Raw genomic sequence first — 17,267 nt, 5'->3', positions numbered from 1 at the left:
GTAAATACTCCTGTTGTCTGCTGTGTTCAGACTCACGTCCTGTGTGTGATGCCTCATTCAGGACATTCAGTGTCCTTTCTTAACAGAAGGCCGTGGCTAGAAGCTGCAGCTAGACTGCAGAAGCATTAGCTTTTTGTTTTTGAGGATGGAACAACTTCACACACGGAGGCTAGACCTATACAATTCATTTATTTTGGTTTATAAATGAATGTCAAGACATTTATGTTATTGATTTCTGAAGCACTTTCTAAATAATAAAAAGAGAGTTCATATGTATTGACTGCATGTATGCATTGATGAAAAATAAGCCATGTGCAGTAATCTAGAAAATTGAGGATGCAACGCATTGGTATGAATCGAGATGCACCGGGATGCACCGGGATATCGAACCGAATCGAATCGTTGACAGGATAATCGTAATCGAATCGAATCGTGAGACCAGTGAAGATGCACAGCCCTAGTACTTATACACTTCTGCTCTGTCACAGAGTGCTCTTATGGGGATTTACCTGATGACCTCACTGGACCTCAAATCGGATTACCTGAAGATGCAGGAGTCTCATTAACAAGGGAGTAGAACAAACAAGCAGCTTCTATTTAACATTTGATCACTGAAGCAGTAATAGATAGAATCGAAGGGATGAAACCCTCTTTAATGGTCACACATGCAGAGCACACAGCACCCACAGTGAAATGTATTCTCTGCATCTAACCCAAACTAGTAGGTACTAGGAGCAGTGGGCAGCTATTGTACAGCGCCCGGGTAGCAATGGGAGTGTGGGGGGGCGTGTATGGTGCCTTTCTCAAGGGCGGCAGGGCAGGAGGTGAACTGAGCAGGGGCGGTTCTAGGCCCCCCTAACACTGACCTCTGACTCCCGTGGCCCCCCTAAAAATGAAAAGTGAAAAATGTATGATTTATCACACGATTTATTGAATGACGGAATAGGCAGAACTAACGTTATTCGCCATTCTAGTTGGACCCATTAGAGCGGTGCACTCACTTTCACTGTCCGGCTGAAGCACGCGAAAAACAAACACTTTTCATCTCGGATCATCAGAGGCTGTTGCATCCAAGAAAGACTGATTGAAACCTACATTTCGAGAGACTACCACGATAATTGAAGGTGAGTTAAACTATTGTATCCGTGTAATTGTAGATGTAAAGTAGAGATGTAACTGTTCATTGCCTTTATTTTTATATAAATATGCAGAGTTGGGTGTAACGCGTTACTGTAATAATATTACTTTTGTCGGTAACGGAGTAGTGTAACGCGCTACTTTTATAATTCAGTAATCACACTACAGTTACTAACATTGCTCCGACACGCGTTACTTCGTTACTTACTAAACTCAGTCATAATCAAACCTCAACAAACACCTGCAAAGAACACATGCTAAGGTGAAGCTAACGCACAGCTATTTGTTGTTTGTTTATATCACATAGTCTGTTCTTCTTCTCTGTTTTCCGGTTGTTGCCTGTTTTGAATGACGAATACACACTACCGCCGCCTGCTGGTAAGGAGAGTTATTGCCACTCACGCATGCGCAGTTCGTACGTGCTCGGCTGAAGTCTTTGCGGTGTCTGGTTCCAGTGCAATACATGGCCAACATGCAGGAGAACACGCCGACGCAACAGCGTGAGCAGAGATAGACTGCGCAAAATATACAGATAGCAGGAGACAGAGGACAGCCACGGTCAGATAGGAAAACATTCAGGATCTGGATCAGTCTTATGTGACAATGGAAACTGAACTAAAGAGAACATTTGAAACGTTAGCAGTCTGCGTGATCTGCCTGCAGGGAGGGGCGGGCCGGCCCTGCGAGTAAAGTAACGAGTAAAGTAACGAGTTACTTTATGTAGATATGTTATATAATATATATATATAATATGTAATATGTTATATGTTACTTTTTTTTAGTAACGACCCCATCTCTGTAAATATGATATGGTGTTAGTGCAACACTAACTTTTACTATAACTTAAGCTGAAGCTAACAGTAATAACTATAAGATATATCTGAAATAAATAAGTGTACTGAAACAAATACCAATAACTGTATGGCATTGTTTTCTTATGCGCAATTACTTCATACTGTCTAGTTCTCTTTTTCGTCCTGCATTTATTGTGCCCCCCTCAGAAAATAAATGGCCCCCCCCAGTCAAATTGGTCTAGAACCGCCACTGGAACTGAGTCCAGTGGCACTCCATATTTTAAGTCTGTGCGGGGACTTGAACCGGCGACCCTACAGCTCCCAGTCCAAGCCCCTACTTGAGCCACTGCCGGAGTAACGTGACTTGCATCGCAGTTCAGTGTTAGACTTCCAAGTAGGTTGGTTTTCATTAAAACAACTTATAGTAATGAACACCTCTACAGTTTGTTTCGAAGTAACAAGATGAGATCATTTGCTGATAGTTTGTCCTACCTAGAGTGAGCCGGACTGACGACATGGAAGGCGGTGAGAGGATTTCTTCGCTTGATGCCAGGAAATATTGAACACCTGAAGGTCTCATTTCATTTATTCAATGGTTTAGTATAAAAAAAACTTCTTTAAGTAATGAAAAAATTAAAATATACTATAGATAAGGTGATAGTATAGGATTCAAAAGTTATGTCGTAAAAAATCAAAGTAAAATAAATTCTGACAGAAATGACACAAAAAATGTATACTTTTTAGCTTTATATTTATTTATTTTAAGGCTATCTTTTTGGTACGTTTCTTTTCCATTTTGATTCCCTTTTACTATGTTAACGTTTTGCACCAATACCAAAGCAAATTCCTTGTACTTCTTAAATGAGTCATCATATATCACTTCCTCCTTCTCTGACCATGTCAGGCGATGGGACCAAGGTTGAGTTACAGAGGCCAGCTGACCTCAGTGACCCAGAGATCTGACCTCAAGGGTCCCAGCCTTTCTGTGGGACATGTTAAGCACACAGTGGTAAGACCCTATTGAGTTTATTTTACACTCTTGTGTAGCAGGGTCATTTGCTAATATCTGGTCTTGACGCCCCCATTATATAGTCGGCTGTAGAGCATTTTAATCACTTAATTTACAGTACAAATGTGGAGTGAGAGAGAACGGGACATCGAAGCAGGTTATTAGATCAGCACTGCGTCACCTTCAGCTTGCACGACGCAGCATCCGTGCACCTGTTGCAGCCGTCCTGTGTTCCCTGACAGCTGAGCTCTGCGTTTGGAAAGAAGTCAGAGAGATTAGTTTCCAACAGACATTGGCTGACAAGAAATTAAAGGTAAAATGAGGCATACATTACAAGTTCAGTCGAGCACCAGGAGGACAAAATGAGTTCTAACTAATATTTAAAGGTCCTGCAGGCAGCGGGAAATAAGAAGTTAAGTCAGCTACTAAGATAAAGATAGTGATAAGGGTCTGCTACTGGTGAACTACTTTCTAGGAAAACTATTAAGTGAGAAATTACACACTTGTAAAGGTTATGCTGTGTTATTACTTTCCAGCAAGAAGTAAGTGTATCTTTATTTCTAGGAGTTCCCTGAAAACAGAACAATGCAGACTCCATGTTGACCTTCAGTTCAGACGTCTGACTTGAACATCGGTGGCGGCTTTAGTGAGAGGTAAAGATGGACTCAGACGCAGGGCTGGTATTTAAAGACGCGATGCCTCCCTTCAGCTACCAGAGGCCTGAACCCATACTGAGAGCACCATAAGCCTTTGGTAAGGAGGACTTAACTTTAATTCTACACAATCGTACATATATACAGTTTTATACGCTTTAATTTCTTACAAAAAAACAAGTAATATACAGTTGGGGGGTGGGGACTATGACCTATATGAACTCAAAATAAATACCGGCAACAGGAGTTGTGTGTGGCTCGTTGGCTACTTCCTATGTGCTTTACCTCGATGGAGACTTCAGGTCTGACCGAATCACACGTGAAAAAAGGCAGTTTATGTTTTTCGGGTTTAAAAGAATGCAAGAATGTTCCCATGACTAATGCTGAACTACTAACAAGTCACTGCGCAAACATAATATGACACACACACACACACACACACACACACACACACACACACACACACACACACGTGTGTGGAGTGCCCACCATTATCATCTCACTGGCGAAAAATAACAGGCCTATAGATCTGTCTCCATATAGGGGAAAATCTTTTAGATGTATAAAAATAAACATGAAAAACGATATGCAACGCAATAACTCACTTGACCAAGACGTAAACATAAAACTTGAGACACTTGTCTCTTCTGGAGATAATTGCAATTTCCAAAGAAATATATATTCAATTTGAATTAATTGTTTCTAGCATAATATAATATTACACGTCTCCATGTTAAGAGTGATGTGGGTGAGGACTTGTAATGCATACACAGCTCTATCTCCTTTTAAACCTTTCCTTAGACTTCAGAATCGGAAGACATTTCTTCCCTTAAACTGAGTGATTGGGTCACCTGTAGTGTATATTTCCTTCTAAGACGGTGAATTATTTTCTTTACATGCTAATGAAAAGAATATACGGATGGACGGAAGGAATAGTCAAAAGGAAGACAGGAGCTGCATAGAGCGCTACTTTGGGTACAAACAATCTTCCACCAAAGACCTTTGTCCTCTGTGGAGGGCAGAAAAGATTCATTCTTTTCAATTTGTCCAGTCTTTGTGTTACTTTGGTCTCTGCTGCAGAAACATGCCTCATGTGGCTGCAGAGGTGGATGTCCGATGGGCAGGGTGGTGGAGCAAGAGGAAGTTAAGGTGTCCATGCTTTATTGACAAACGACAGAAAAACATCCAGAGCCCCGATTAATTTAACAGTTCGCCTGCTCCACGATAAAAAAACGCTTGATCTTCTGTGTCATTCAGTCTCTGGAGGTTCAAGGGTCACCGGCTGATGTCCCGGTTGCCCTCCCAGCTCTTGCTGCTCCCCGCCTCTGCGGCCGCCCCGTTCTCAAAGAAGGGGTGTTTGAGGGAGTCGGCCAGCGCCAGCCTCTTGGTGGGCTCGTACTCCAACATGCTTTCTATCAGGTCGAACAGCTGGTGGTGCTCCTCCGCCTCCGACAGCAAGTACCGCTGAGAAAGAGAGTAATGAGACACTGTCAAGGTACAGCAGTACACAACAGTTAATTTTCACTTTTTTTTACTTTCAACCCTGCGAATAAACATCAATCCTTATTTCCTTTTCTACTCCCCATCCGCTCGTCTTACCCGTAAGGGTTTGCAGTTTTCTCTGACGTATTTCCCCGCTGAGGAGCTCTCGTCCCAGTCCAGACGGCCACGGTAGAAATACTTCTGCTTCCTGAGAGTTGAGACGTGACAGCGTGAGTGATGTGTAACTTTTATAAATAAAATATGTATGCATGCGTGTTGTAGGCACCTCGTTTTACGAATCATTCTGGAGGGCACTGGTCCCAGGATCCTCTCCATCATGGCCAAATGCTCCCTGTTGTCGTGAGTCTGAAAGAAATATGAGTAAGGGATTCATGACTCAGCATTAAGAGGGATAAACTGATTCAGACTGAGTGTTGAACTGCTGCTGGTTCTGCTACATGAAGAGTAAAGGACACAGTCAGAGCTAAAAAAATGGTGTTAGTTTGGCTATTTGGTGAGATACAGGCTATATTGTCTACGGCGTTCGCAAATATCGCGGCCACTCTAGTCAATGGGTGCTATTCCACCAGACGCGCCGCGTTACGGCTCAGAAGCGTCCCAGAAGCGTGTCGGCGCTGGGCTCCGCTCAAAATAGGATTCAAGTCTATTTTTCGGCGCGAGGCGTTGCATAGCGTCGGGCAGGAAGTGGACCGGTCAGAGCATCCGGCCCATCCCCAAAATAAACTAATTTTGCAGACCCTATCCCTCCGTAGTCTTTCAAGTAGGAGGAGAAATGCCGGCGTCAGTGCTGCACGATTTTGAAGGAAAAAAAAAAATCTAATTGCGATTTTTCTGACAAATATTGCGATTGCGACTTGCGATATTTATTTTTAAGCGACCCAACGGAAGTGTATTGTAAAATGCGGCCATAACTCCGGCTAGGAAGGTCGTATCAACGTACTCCCGTCTCTAGCACCCCCGCAGCCCGAGCTACGAGTGAAAGAACTAAACTTACATGAAACCTCCGTTGGGTTCCTTTAAAGTCAAGCTTCAGTGTAAGATTCACCCTTTTAGATATAGAACATGTGATGGAGCATTACTAACCTGACCCAGATGGTTTGTTTCACCAAACCATCTAGGAAAGCTCCATTGGAAGCCATTTGGAAAGGGCAGGCACTTTCAAAAATACTTGGCAGGTGATTGGATCAATCTGTCTATCACCTTCTATCATGGGCCACTTCTGATTGGTTAACAATGGTTGGTACATGTGGAGCACAGCACTTCTGATTGGTGTGGATGACTGACACACAATAAGAAAAGAAAAGAAAAAAAAAATGAAGAAAAAAAAAAAAAGTTAAAAAAAATCGCAGGCTTTGCGATTTGATAATCGCATCATTTAAAATCACGATTTCGATTTAAAATCGATTAATCGTTCAGCCCTACCCAGCGTTCTCCTCCGGTTTACAGGCACTGTGTAAATTATATATATAGAATAATTATGATGATGAATGCATTTTTGTACCACTAAAATACAGCAAAACATCTTTGATTCACGTCGTTTATAACTGGGATATTAATTATTATTAACTTTGTCTGTACAAAGTAGCCTGTCCAGGAAATATGCCCAAATCAACAAAAACTGCGAGCCGGCAGGCAAGACAATCCGCTTCTGAAATGCTCCTGATACGCGCCCGGTAGGGTGTGACGCAGACGGACCCGGTGGAATCGAGGGGTTAGGTTCCAGCAGTGGGCTGTCATTGTACCTGAAACAAGGTGAAGCCCAGGTAGTACTCAAACAGGATACAGCCGATGCTCCACACGTCACAGGGATGGCTCCAGCCCAGCTCTAAAGAACAAAAACATGCATCCAATTAATGAAAACATCTAAACAAATGTGTAAATGTTCAGTCTTCTTAAAGCTGGTTAACTGCTCGCTATCATTACACAAAAATGGTCAAATGACTCAAAAGCATTTCAGTTACATAGGGCAATCCAGTTCATGGAACAAATATCATGAGGCTTCAGGAAAAGATTGCAATCTAGGAGGCAACGGCTCATTGACTTTAATTGTGTGATTATTTCTACATTAATTGTTTAATCGGATTGACCACTGCTCCCTGGCAGAAGTATTGTTGTTGCTGTTGATAATATAGGAATGTAAGATAGATACAAACCGGGCTTAATTAGAAGAGGCTTTTAAAACAGAGGAATGCTGAGCTGTGCTTGTTTTGGGGGGGGGGGGGGGGGGGCAGTGGGTGTGTGTGTCTACAGATGCTCCAGTTGTGAAAGACACGGTTCGCCACTGACTCTTAAGTGTAAAGATGAGAGGAGGAACAACAATTGGCAGAAACAGCTGTTGATCTCTAAACTAATTTCCCCATGACCCCATTTTATTTGGATCTGCGATAGGTTTAAAGGTGGGGTAGGTAAGTTGCACTAAAATTTGAAAGTACACAGCCGAAAAGAATCCGCCCCTTCCTTCAGACTTCCTTACAGAGCACCTCCTCCAACACACATGAACGCGCACATGACGTCAGCAGACTGGTGAAAGTGGCCGCCTGTTGCTGGCGAGTCATTGAAGTACTGCTGCGATGCACGCCCAATGAGGGCACGAGCTACATTTGTGCGTGCACGAGATGGAAGGCTGACAGACAGGGCGGCAATCGGCTAAACGGATTGGTTGTACTTTTTACAGTACTACGGCTTCCACAGATGACATTTCTTTATGGATTTTTTGTCAAAGCACTTAAGATATTCATTGCTATCGGGATGTTAAGAGCATTCCATGGAATATAACAAAAAGTGTATCTCGAGCCGGTTTCTGAAACTTACCTACCCCACCTTTAAGTTGAGGGGTTTTTCCATGCAAAAAGTCAGATATTTAGCAATATGACTTTGTCAGCTTTCTAATTTAATGTATTGAAGGCAAAGATATTTAACACATAGTGAGAACTGCTACTATTTATCTCTCAATATTGTCTGTAAAAAACGTGGTAAAAGTTATTCTTTCAGTGAGACAACAGAGCAAGCTTCTACAGTTGCACTACGTTTTGATAACAGTTAAATATTATTTTGATAATAACATATATTTCAATGTTGATGAACTTCATACTGTTCATTCATAATCTGATTGTCTTTGTAGCTCACTGTTGAAATAAAAAAAAAAACATTACAATTACAAAATAATTATATCTACAGCCCCATAACACACAAACACACCGCTTTCATAAATAACACACTTGTTCTGAAATAATATGTTTTATGTTTCCTGTCATTTTTGTTAGGAAAGGACATGCCTGAAAGACACGACATGTTCTCCTTCTCTGAGGGTCAAGAAGAACATCCAAGAGGAACATTAAAAGCTGATGTTATATGATTTTAAGACCAGTACAGGACATTCACTAAGAAACTACTTTTATTGTGAAAACAGTCAGCTGATCGAATGCAGCTATTTCCACATCTACACTCCATCAGCTGATTATTTCTATTTGCCTCACTTTATGAGGTTCACATCGCTTGTGCCTTGTACGGCAGAGTACAAATAAATGGGGCCAATCTTCAGTCAGATGTGAATGTGTAATCTAACATTTTCAGTAAGAATAATGGACGAAAGGAGTGCAAATACAAATACAATTTATTGAAATGTGAACCAAAAGTTAATCAAACATGTTTTAAATAAAAAGCACATATGGACAGAAGGTGTAAACCTATTAAATGTATAAGTAAACACATTTAGTTAAATAAAGTGACAGACTAGGCCTGTGCAGTTGGTATCAGCTATGCCCAGCATGGGCTCCTCCATCAGGCCTGGTCCTCCTCGCTGAGGAAAGAGCCGGGCCGGCTAAACGGATTGGTTAAATGGATTGGTTGTACTTTTTACAGTACTACGGCTTCCACAGATGACATTTTTTTATGGATTTTTTGTCAAAGCACTTAAGATATTCATTGCTATCGGGATGTTAAGAGCATTCCATGGAATATAACAAAAAGTGTATCTCGAGCCGCTTTCTGAAACTTACCTACCCCACCTTTAAATAATAAAATAGTAGTTTCTGAGCAGTAGTGTTTACAATTAGTTTGTGGCCCAGAGCCTATTGACGCACTCACCCAGTATGACCTCGGGTGAGCGGTAATGCCGCGTGGACACAATGGTGCTGTGGTGCTCGTGGTCAAAAGTGGCGCTCCCGAAGTCCACCACCCGAACCGCCGTGCTCTTTACTGTCCGCTCCTCTCGCTTCTGCAAGAAGGTAAACAGTGTTCACAGAATTATTGAGACTTGACTTTTCTAGGACGCATTATGTAAATTATGGCTGGTTCAAGGTTCTTTATTTGTCAAACGAACATAGCTACAGTGTAGTTATGTAGATGAAAATCTTGTGTCATAGGCTTCTCCAACAGAGCAACACAAAACACATATAAACAGAAAAATATATTGAAAGTAAATAGTAAATACAAGAAGAAAATAGTTTAAAAAAGTGAAATAGTGCAATAAGAGTCTAGATAAATAGATATTTTTAAGTAGCAGCCAGATAAATATTGTGGATGTTGTTTCAACAGTTCAGGTGTTTAACAGTCTTATTAGTAGTGTGGTTTATGGAAAATGTGTAGTCTGTTTCTTCAAACTGCAGCTATGGGTATTACATTTGTATTCATGAGACCTCTAAGCAGTATCTTTTACCAACGTTTAAACAATAAACACATCAGAACCATCAGTATGACATTTAAAGTGGGATGTTTTTTTTTTAAAAAAACGTTCCACTTAAGTCTATAAAAAAAGAAATTCTCTCTTTCCTTTGCATCTTACCTTTTCTACATTGAAGGACATGGTGAAGTCTGAGTTGACGAACAGGATGTTCTCAGGCTTTAGGTCTGTGTGTGTCAGCTTATTGTCGTGTAGGACTATGGAGAAAAAACACGAGTAGCTTGTTATGAAACACATGGAATAGTTCAAAGACACTTAAGAGGTAATTTGACAACTTAAAGTGGACCTATCATGCTATATTTGAATAATATATTGTAGGGCCATACCTATATAAAACATGTCTGCGAAGTTGTTTTTTCAAAATACCAAACAGATCATGCATTTTAGCCATGCCTCATTTTGCTCTATTTGCTCTTTTTTAGCCCTGTTTTTGCAAGGGCTGAATCTGTGAGAAGTCTTCTTTTCTGCTTTTGTGGCAGACTACAGCGCCACCTGGCATAAGTACTACAACGTCTCCAGCACTTTCGAACGGCAATGGCCTTGGCTGTCTCCTCCTGATAGGTGGAGAGTTGCCCATATAGGCGGAGCTCCTCTTTTCTGATGTCCGAGATATTTCAAATCTGTATCAGTCTGTATCAGATCCGTTGCAGCCCCGTTTTTAGAGATTTGGGTATGGAGGAAAAGAGAGAGGGTTGTGTTTTCTGACACTTGGTGAGTTCTCTGACACACCGGGGACACATATTCATGTATAAAAGACGTACAAAAGTGCATTTTGCATGATAGGTCCCCTTTAAAGAACCTATCCAGGAAATCTTCATTACAGCATCATTTTCCAATAAGTTATTGAACACTCTCTTCTGATTGGCAGTTGGCCCTATAATGCCCTCATGTGGCTGCAGGCTGGTTACTACAGACAACAGAGGCTTTCAGTCCAGACCCTTAATTTCTAGGCAACTGATGAAGACACATCACTGAATAAGGGTGTTTGAAGGAAAATAAGGAAAGCAAATTGTGTAACAAAAACCTTCTAAATCTTATTATTATTATTACACGTCTATTGCCTAAATATGCTAAATTGGTTTCTTTTACTTGTTAGATCACAAATATGTATCTTGTAAGTTAACTAAATTAAAAGACAATTAAAAAGTAACTTACATTTCACAGAGAGACAGAGTTGGTAGGCCATGTGTCGGACCTGACCGATGGAGTAGGGTAAGTAGTTGTTTTCCTTTAGAAAGTCAAAGGTGCTGAGAGCTAGCAGCTCAAAGGAGATACACATGTGACCGTGGTAGTCAAACCAGTCGTACATCTGTACACACAGGCTGCAAGAAAAACAACATACACAAGGTTAGAATGTGATTCAGTGGGTTAGGTAACTTCCCATTAATCAAGTATTTTTAGAAGCTAATTCATCACAGTGTGTGTGTCAAAAGCTTTCAGAAAAGGGTGAGGCTTTTATTATCAAACATGAGCTAATGTTATTGTCACTACAGTACTAGGTTGCCCAGCTCTAATAAGGTAAAGGATGATACTTGACTTTGAAGTTTATTACAGTACAACACTATTCAATCAAAACTCACAATTTGTTATCAGGGTCCTTTTCATTGATCTTCTCTAGAACATTTATTTCCAGGCGAGCTGCTTCCTTGTACTTTTCCACATTTTTGATAATTTTCAGAGCAACAGCGGCTCCTCCCCTATGAAACAAAACAAAACAGTATGAAGCCAACTACAGAGGACATAAACACAACCTTAAATCAGGGAGCAGATGCCTGAGCAAATGGCCTGACTTAATAGCAGATGCTAAAGGGAAAGTTGAACTTAATGTCCCTTAAGTCCCTGATAATGATCAAGTTCAATGGTGGGAATATGGGAAGTCCCTCTTTGCCATAAGAACTTTTTTATGCAGCTTCATCAGCTGGATAGATATGAACAAAGAACCCCAAACAGGAATCTCCCACCCCTCAAACGTGTGTTTAAGAAAAATCAAACACAGTGAGCAGGTGTCAGCTTTTCGGTGTCAACTGATACATACCTCCGGTGGTCGATGCACTGCATCACCCTCCCAAAGGTGCCTTCCCCCAAAGTGCTGACAATCTCATCTGCAACACAACACAGAGAGAAAAGGAAGGGAGAGGGAGGGCGGGGAAAGAAAGAACAGGAGCATTAGACATGTGGACTTAAGTAGGAATACATGATGCAAAAGTTTAAACAGGCGAATCAATCTTAGCGCCCATCCCCTTCTTAAATTCAATCTGTATGCTACGAGATGTGTAGAAAATAAGGGAGTAAAGCGCTCCCTTTCTTTGATGACCAATTTGAAGCCATCGAAATTAAGGGCACATCCTCCGGATGTGGCTGTCTTTGCCCAAAAGGAAAGTGGGGTATTGTGTAAAACTGGAAAAATGATTAGGTGTTTCTACAAAACTGTGCTTGATCCTGAAAATGACCACGGTGTAAAGTGTGTGCTGGTTGTAATAAGACAATACTGAGTAAGTGATGTGCATGTTAGATATCTCCAACAAAAATCCCTGAAACCCCTTTTAGTGGAAAAAGCTATCTTAAGTTACAGATTTAGAACTGTAACTAATTTCTAATCTGAAACGCAACAGAGACAAACAGCTGCAAATGGGATTCTATGTTTAGGAAAGTCAAGTAACCTGTGAAACATAGAAAAATGCTCCACAGCTTAAAATCCTAGAACAAAAAGGAGAAGGTATCTAAGGTTCCTCTCAAAATCTTCAACATTCCTGCAATCCACCCTGCTATTTCAGCTAGAGCGAAGAGCGTTCTAGCAAGGCATCATCATCATCAGGCACTCCCATGTCATGTAAATGCTCTGTGCTTTAATACTCATATGGAGAATGGTTACGATAGAGTAGTGGCAGTGAGTACATCTCTCTTGTAGGACGTCCCCACTCCGACAGATCAGATGCCCTTCCTCGTCGTCCCTCACACTCAGTGCCCGCGTCCGGCTGTCGCTCCGCTGTTTTCACACCCAAACCGCCATCAGCAGGTCACGACACAACCGGAGGGAACGGGGGATATTCAGGGACAGCCGCAGCAATGGTAGACGAGGAGGGAAGAGGAGGGTGGTGTTGGTGGTAGTAGGTGGGTTTGGTGGTCATGGGGCGATTCACGCATGACACCACGTGAAGGAAATATATAACGATAGGGATATAGTGCAAGGGAACAAGTCAAAAATTACATGATGCTCCTCCCTCTACCTTTAATCCACAGCTGCTTACAAAAAGGAAGCAACTTGTATTCCATTCATAAACGCAAAACCAATTCAAACAGAAGTATAACTAAGTCAGAATAAATAAGATGGAAAATAAAATGAGAAGGAATATGTGTAATCAAGAAGGAAATATTTAAAGATAACCCCAACATATTAAGACTAAATTCAACCCCTTGCTTACTTACATTTATACTACTTAACACAAATCTGTGTATAAATTAATCCACACAAAAATGCATTTTAACAAATCTAAGACATTTCAAATGTCCATAAAAAAAATGTAATTGCTTGGTAGAACATTTTCACTTTTTTCTGTCTATCTGTGCTGTATTCACAAGTGGCATTCCAACTGTTACCACAAGCATTTGGGCTTTACACAAATAACTGACAATCTAAAATATAAAGTTTTATGAAAGGTAGGGCCCAGACACAAACTAAGTGTGACCTAGGTGTAACTAGGCATTCAAAAGGAAAAGTGGAAAAGCTGTGATGGGCGTGTATAGGAAGAACATTAATAATTGGCAGTTAAAATGGTGGGGTAGGTAAGTTTGAGAAACCGGCTCGAGATCGCTAGAATTTGAAAATACACAACCGGAGAAAATCTGCCACTTCCTTACAGAGCCCCTCCTCCAACACACACGAACGCGCACATGACCAATGAGGGCACGAGATAAGTTTGTGCCCCGATGGAAGGCTGACAGGCAGGTAGGCCACCGTTGTACTTTTTACAGTATTACGGCTTCTACAGATGACATTTTTTTATGGATTTTTTGTCAAAGCACTTAAGATATTCATTGCTATCGGGATGTTAAGAGCATTCCATGGAATATAACAAAAAGAGTATCTCGAGCCGGTTTCTGAAACTTACCTACCCCACCTTTAATCATTAGTGAACTAATATAAAACTTAATTGCATAAAAATGAAAATGCTCTCCCAAAAAGAAATGCCAATTCAAGCAAACCCCACCTAGACAAAAATTAAACAAACCCCTCTGAAAGAACAAAAAAAAAAAAAAATCATAAAGATTGTACTACTTACCAACTCCAGGAGCTATGGAGCGGAAATTGTTAAAGAAAGAAAGAGACAGAAGGAGCTGAGTGGAAGAAGAGACTAAGAGCTAAAACACAACCTCAGGACTGGCTGTACTCACCGAGGAGGATGGGCTATAGGACCTGGTTCTACGCCGCCTTCGTTTGTGCTTACGCCTGCTGCCTTTCCGTCGGAACGACTCTTCCCGTTCTCGCTCCCTCTCGCGGCCACGTCGGTAGTCGTACAGGTTTGGGGTGAAATTGCGTGGGTAATAACTTTCAGCTGCTCCATGTGGCTCCCTTTCTCTGTCGCGGTCTCGGCTCGGATCCAAGCGCCTGTATCCGTCGCAGTATCTTCTGTCAAACGGCCGTTGCTCCGTAGACCGATTGTCACAGCTACGACTGAATCAGAGGACAGAGACATACATTGAAAGCTAAAACTGACAACCAACCAGACCCCAAAAAAGATCAGCAGAATTGGTACTTTGAAATAGCAGTAAAACAAACAAAAATAATTTTCAATATACACACAAACATACCTCCTTGAGCGTACAAAGCTTCCTTCCTGTCGGTGTCCTCGTCCCCTTCGGTCTCTGTCTCGATCTCGGTCTCTGTCACTGCTGGAGGAGAAAGAAGGTGATCTTCTGTGCCGGTGTCTTCGCCCTCTGTCTCTGTAGCGGTCTTGGTAGCTGCTTCGACTGTCTCGTTCCGAAGACGAGTACCGTCTCGTGTGAGGCATCTAGTGAATTATGAGGACAAAAACAAACATCATTAAGATTTTTAGTACATAAGATGCCTTTTCAATTTGGAACAGTTGCAGGACAGCTGTTTATACATTTACTCAAGTTTTTTGTCAGCTGCTTGCATCACTGGGACAGCTGACCACTGCCAGACTTGTAAAGGGAACTGTGGGAGTCAGTAGGTGGGCAGTTGTAGGATAGAACAATGAAAAAATGTGATCCAAAATTAACTGAATATCAGACTGAAAGATTTTTTCACAACCATTCTACTGTATGTGAAGATGACAAGTTGATTGACGTCAACAGCTTAGTAAACAAACTTGTTTTTTAAGAATGTGATTACCTAGGAGGCCCATAGTTATGTTTGAATAGAAACATACATTTTAAGTATATTTCCTAAGTACTGCACAATTTCGAGATACTAGTACTTTACTTGAGTATTTGCATTGTTCGCTACTTCTACCCCAGTACAATTGAGAGTTAAAGGGTGTACTTTTACTCCACTGCATTTTTAAACATCTTTACTTCCTTTGCCGATTTGGATTAATGATGTGAAATATAATCAACGCTAAAATAAGATTGTAGTTACTATTTTAAATTCACAAGCTAACCTGCAGTATACAAAGGAATTAAAATGTGCTGCACATTTAACAGTTGTGATAAACACATTAATGCATCAATAATTAGAATAAAAATATATAAATATATATTAGACATTTGGCCAATCTGCATCAAGAGTAGTTCACTTGTGGTACGTTAAGTATATTTTGATGCTAAAAAGTGATGCTGCTACTTTTGTACTTTAACTTAAGTAACATAAGCAATGAAGGACTTTTACTTGTACCAGAGTATTGCTACACTGTGGTATTTCTACTTAAGTACAAGATATGAGTACTTCTTCCACCTCTGAGTTTAAGACTCCAACTTCGACGAGCATCCTGAAGCCTATACATTTGTGCAAAATGACCTGCAGCTAGACGAAGTGTTACAGTAGGCCTTGGAATATGTCAACTGATCAGATGCAGGGATGCATTTTAATAACCCTGTTGCATGATCCCATTTAACTAATAACAACCCAACACAGTTAAGCGTAAATACAACGATGGCAAACAACACACTGACGTTAATTGGTCGTTAATTAAATGAATTCAAATAACGTCACTGTTTCATCAGTTGATTAGTGTAACGTTAAATTCATACAGTTATAAGCGTCTAAACGTTGAGCTGATATCATACCGACGTGCATTAGCAACCCGTTACCGCTGTTATGTTGTTGTCACTGAGATATCTAGTGCTGTCACTCCATACTTTTCAAAAACATACACATGAAAGGAGAAATATAGATGTAAACTTTAACCAGCTAACTAGCTAACTGACCAGCGTACTGGCTGTAAGCTTGCCGGGCTAGCAACATTAGCTAACGTAAATACTTTGACCGCCATCTTAGCTTAGCTACGTACATCAGCTAGCAAAACAGATACTTTCGCTAGCTGTCGTACTAACCGTTTTGTCGCTATGTGGCTAACATTACATAACGAAACGTCTTGTAAATGTTTTTTTACCGTTTTAGCAGCGAGGCCTGTACGTTTGTCCCACAAGAAATCCGTGTTGGCGTTCCAGTTTTTCCTCTATTATCTTATCGCCAGCACCGATGTTCAATGCTCTGTTGCTAGCAAGCGAGCAGCAGCTCTTCCCTGCCTTCGCTGTACAGACAGTTCTGGTTCAGACTGGTGGCTGCTACGCCGAGACTGCAACTCCGTCCTGAATGTACACAAACCAACACCGCGCAGCACTCTGAACCCGCAGCCAGAATAACTCAATCACATGTTTGACTATTTTAATGGAATGTTCTTCAAAGTTTAATTTAACCTCTGTCATGCGCATCACAGATTTACATTTTTTTTAAACCTGCTCTATAAATAAACTTGACTGTAATTTCTGGCCAAATAAAAACAACAGATGCCGTTTTTTGTTGTGATTAAGAAGGGGAAACTATTTAGTTTAGTTTTTGTTGGTTTAGTTTTTTTTTAACGTTTTAAAATACATAATACTAACAAAAATTGACATGTAATTCTTTTCTCATTATATCGACAGATTAAATTCACACAATTAACATTATTATTTTAGAAAAGCATTATCTACGGTGGCCCTGAAGTGCAAGACACCACAGCATTTCACAAAACGCCGCAGCATTTCACAAAACGCCGCAGCATTTCACAAAACGCCACAGCATTTCACAAAACGCCGCAGCATTTCACAAAACGCCGCAGCATTTCACAAAACGCCACAGCATTTCACAAAACGCCACAGCATTTCACAAAACGCCGCAGCATTTCAGAAAAAGCCACAGCATTTCAGAAAACACCACAGCATTTCACATTGGATGGAAAGGGTATTCCTTTAGGGAGAACACTTCTTGTTTGTGATTGGACAGAGCAGCCAGAGAAGCACTGCTGTGATTGGTTGTTTTTGCTGCCAGT

General features: G+C 41.0%; 1 protein-coding gene across 3 annotated transcripts; it reads right to left on the bottom strand.

The window, feature by feature from the left end:
• Positions 1-3,452: 3,452 nt before the first annotated feature.
• On the bottom strand, positions 3,453-16,661 carry clk2a (CDC-like kinase 2a). Of its 3 annotated transcripts, none has more exons than XM_034094306.1 (13): positions 16,350-16,661; positions 14,587-14,786; positions 14,170-14,449; positions 12,673-12,763; positions 11,813-11,879; positions 11,358-11,474; positions 10,933-11,099; positions 9,880-9,974; positions 9,183-9,312; positions 6,839-6,921; positions 5,362-5,441; positions 5,193-5,283; positions 3,453-5,057 (listed from the first exon to the last, which is right to left on the bottom strand). In XM_034094306.1, exons 2-13 carry the CDS (start codon positions 14,784-14,786, stop codon positions 4,869-4,871), a joined length of 1,590 nt encoding a protein of 529 aa, XP_033950197.1. In that variant the 5' UTR covers positions 16,350-16,661; the 3' UTR covers positions 3,453-4,868. The 3 variants fall into 3 exon arrangements, with proteins under 3 accessions (XP_033950197.1, XP_071060909.1, XP_033950198.1); XM_071204808.1 differs by having other exon boundaries at positions 9,183-9,309; XM_034094307.2 differs by lacking the exons at positions 12,673-12,763; positions 14,587-14,786; positions 16,350-16,661 and having other exon boundaries at positions 14,170-14,259.
• Between the last annotated feature and the right edge of the window lie 606 nt (positions 16,662-17,267).

This window comes from Pseudochaenichthys georgianus, chromosome 11 (genome assembly GCF_902827115.2).
Source record: "Pseudochaenichthys georgianus chromosome 11, fPseGeo1.2, whole genome shotgun sequence".
Taxonomy (NCBI): Eukaryota; Metazoa; Chordata; class Actinopteri; order Perciformes; family Channichthyidae; genus Pseudochaenichthys; species Pseudochaenichthys georgianus.
The sequence above is the reverse complement of the archived record's forward strand: the minus strand, read 5'-3'. Positions and strand labels throughout refer to the sequence as shown.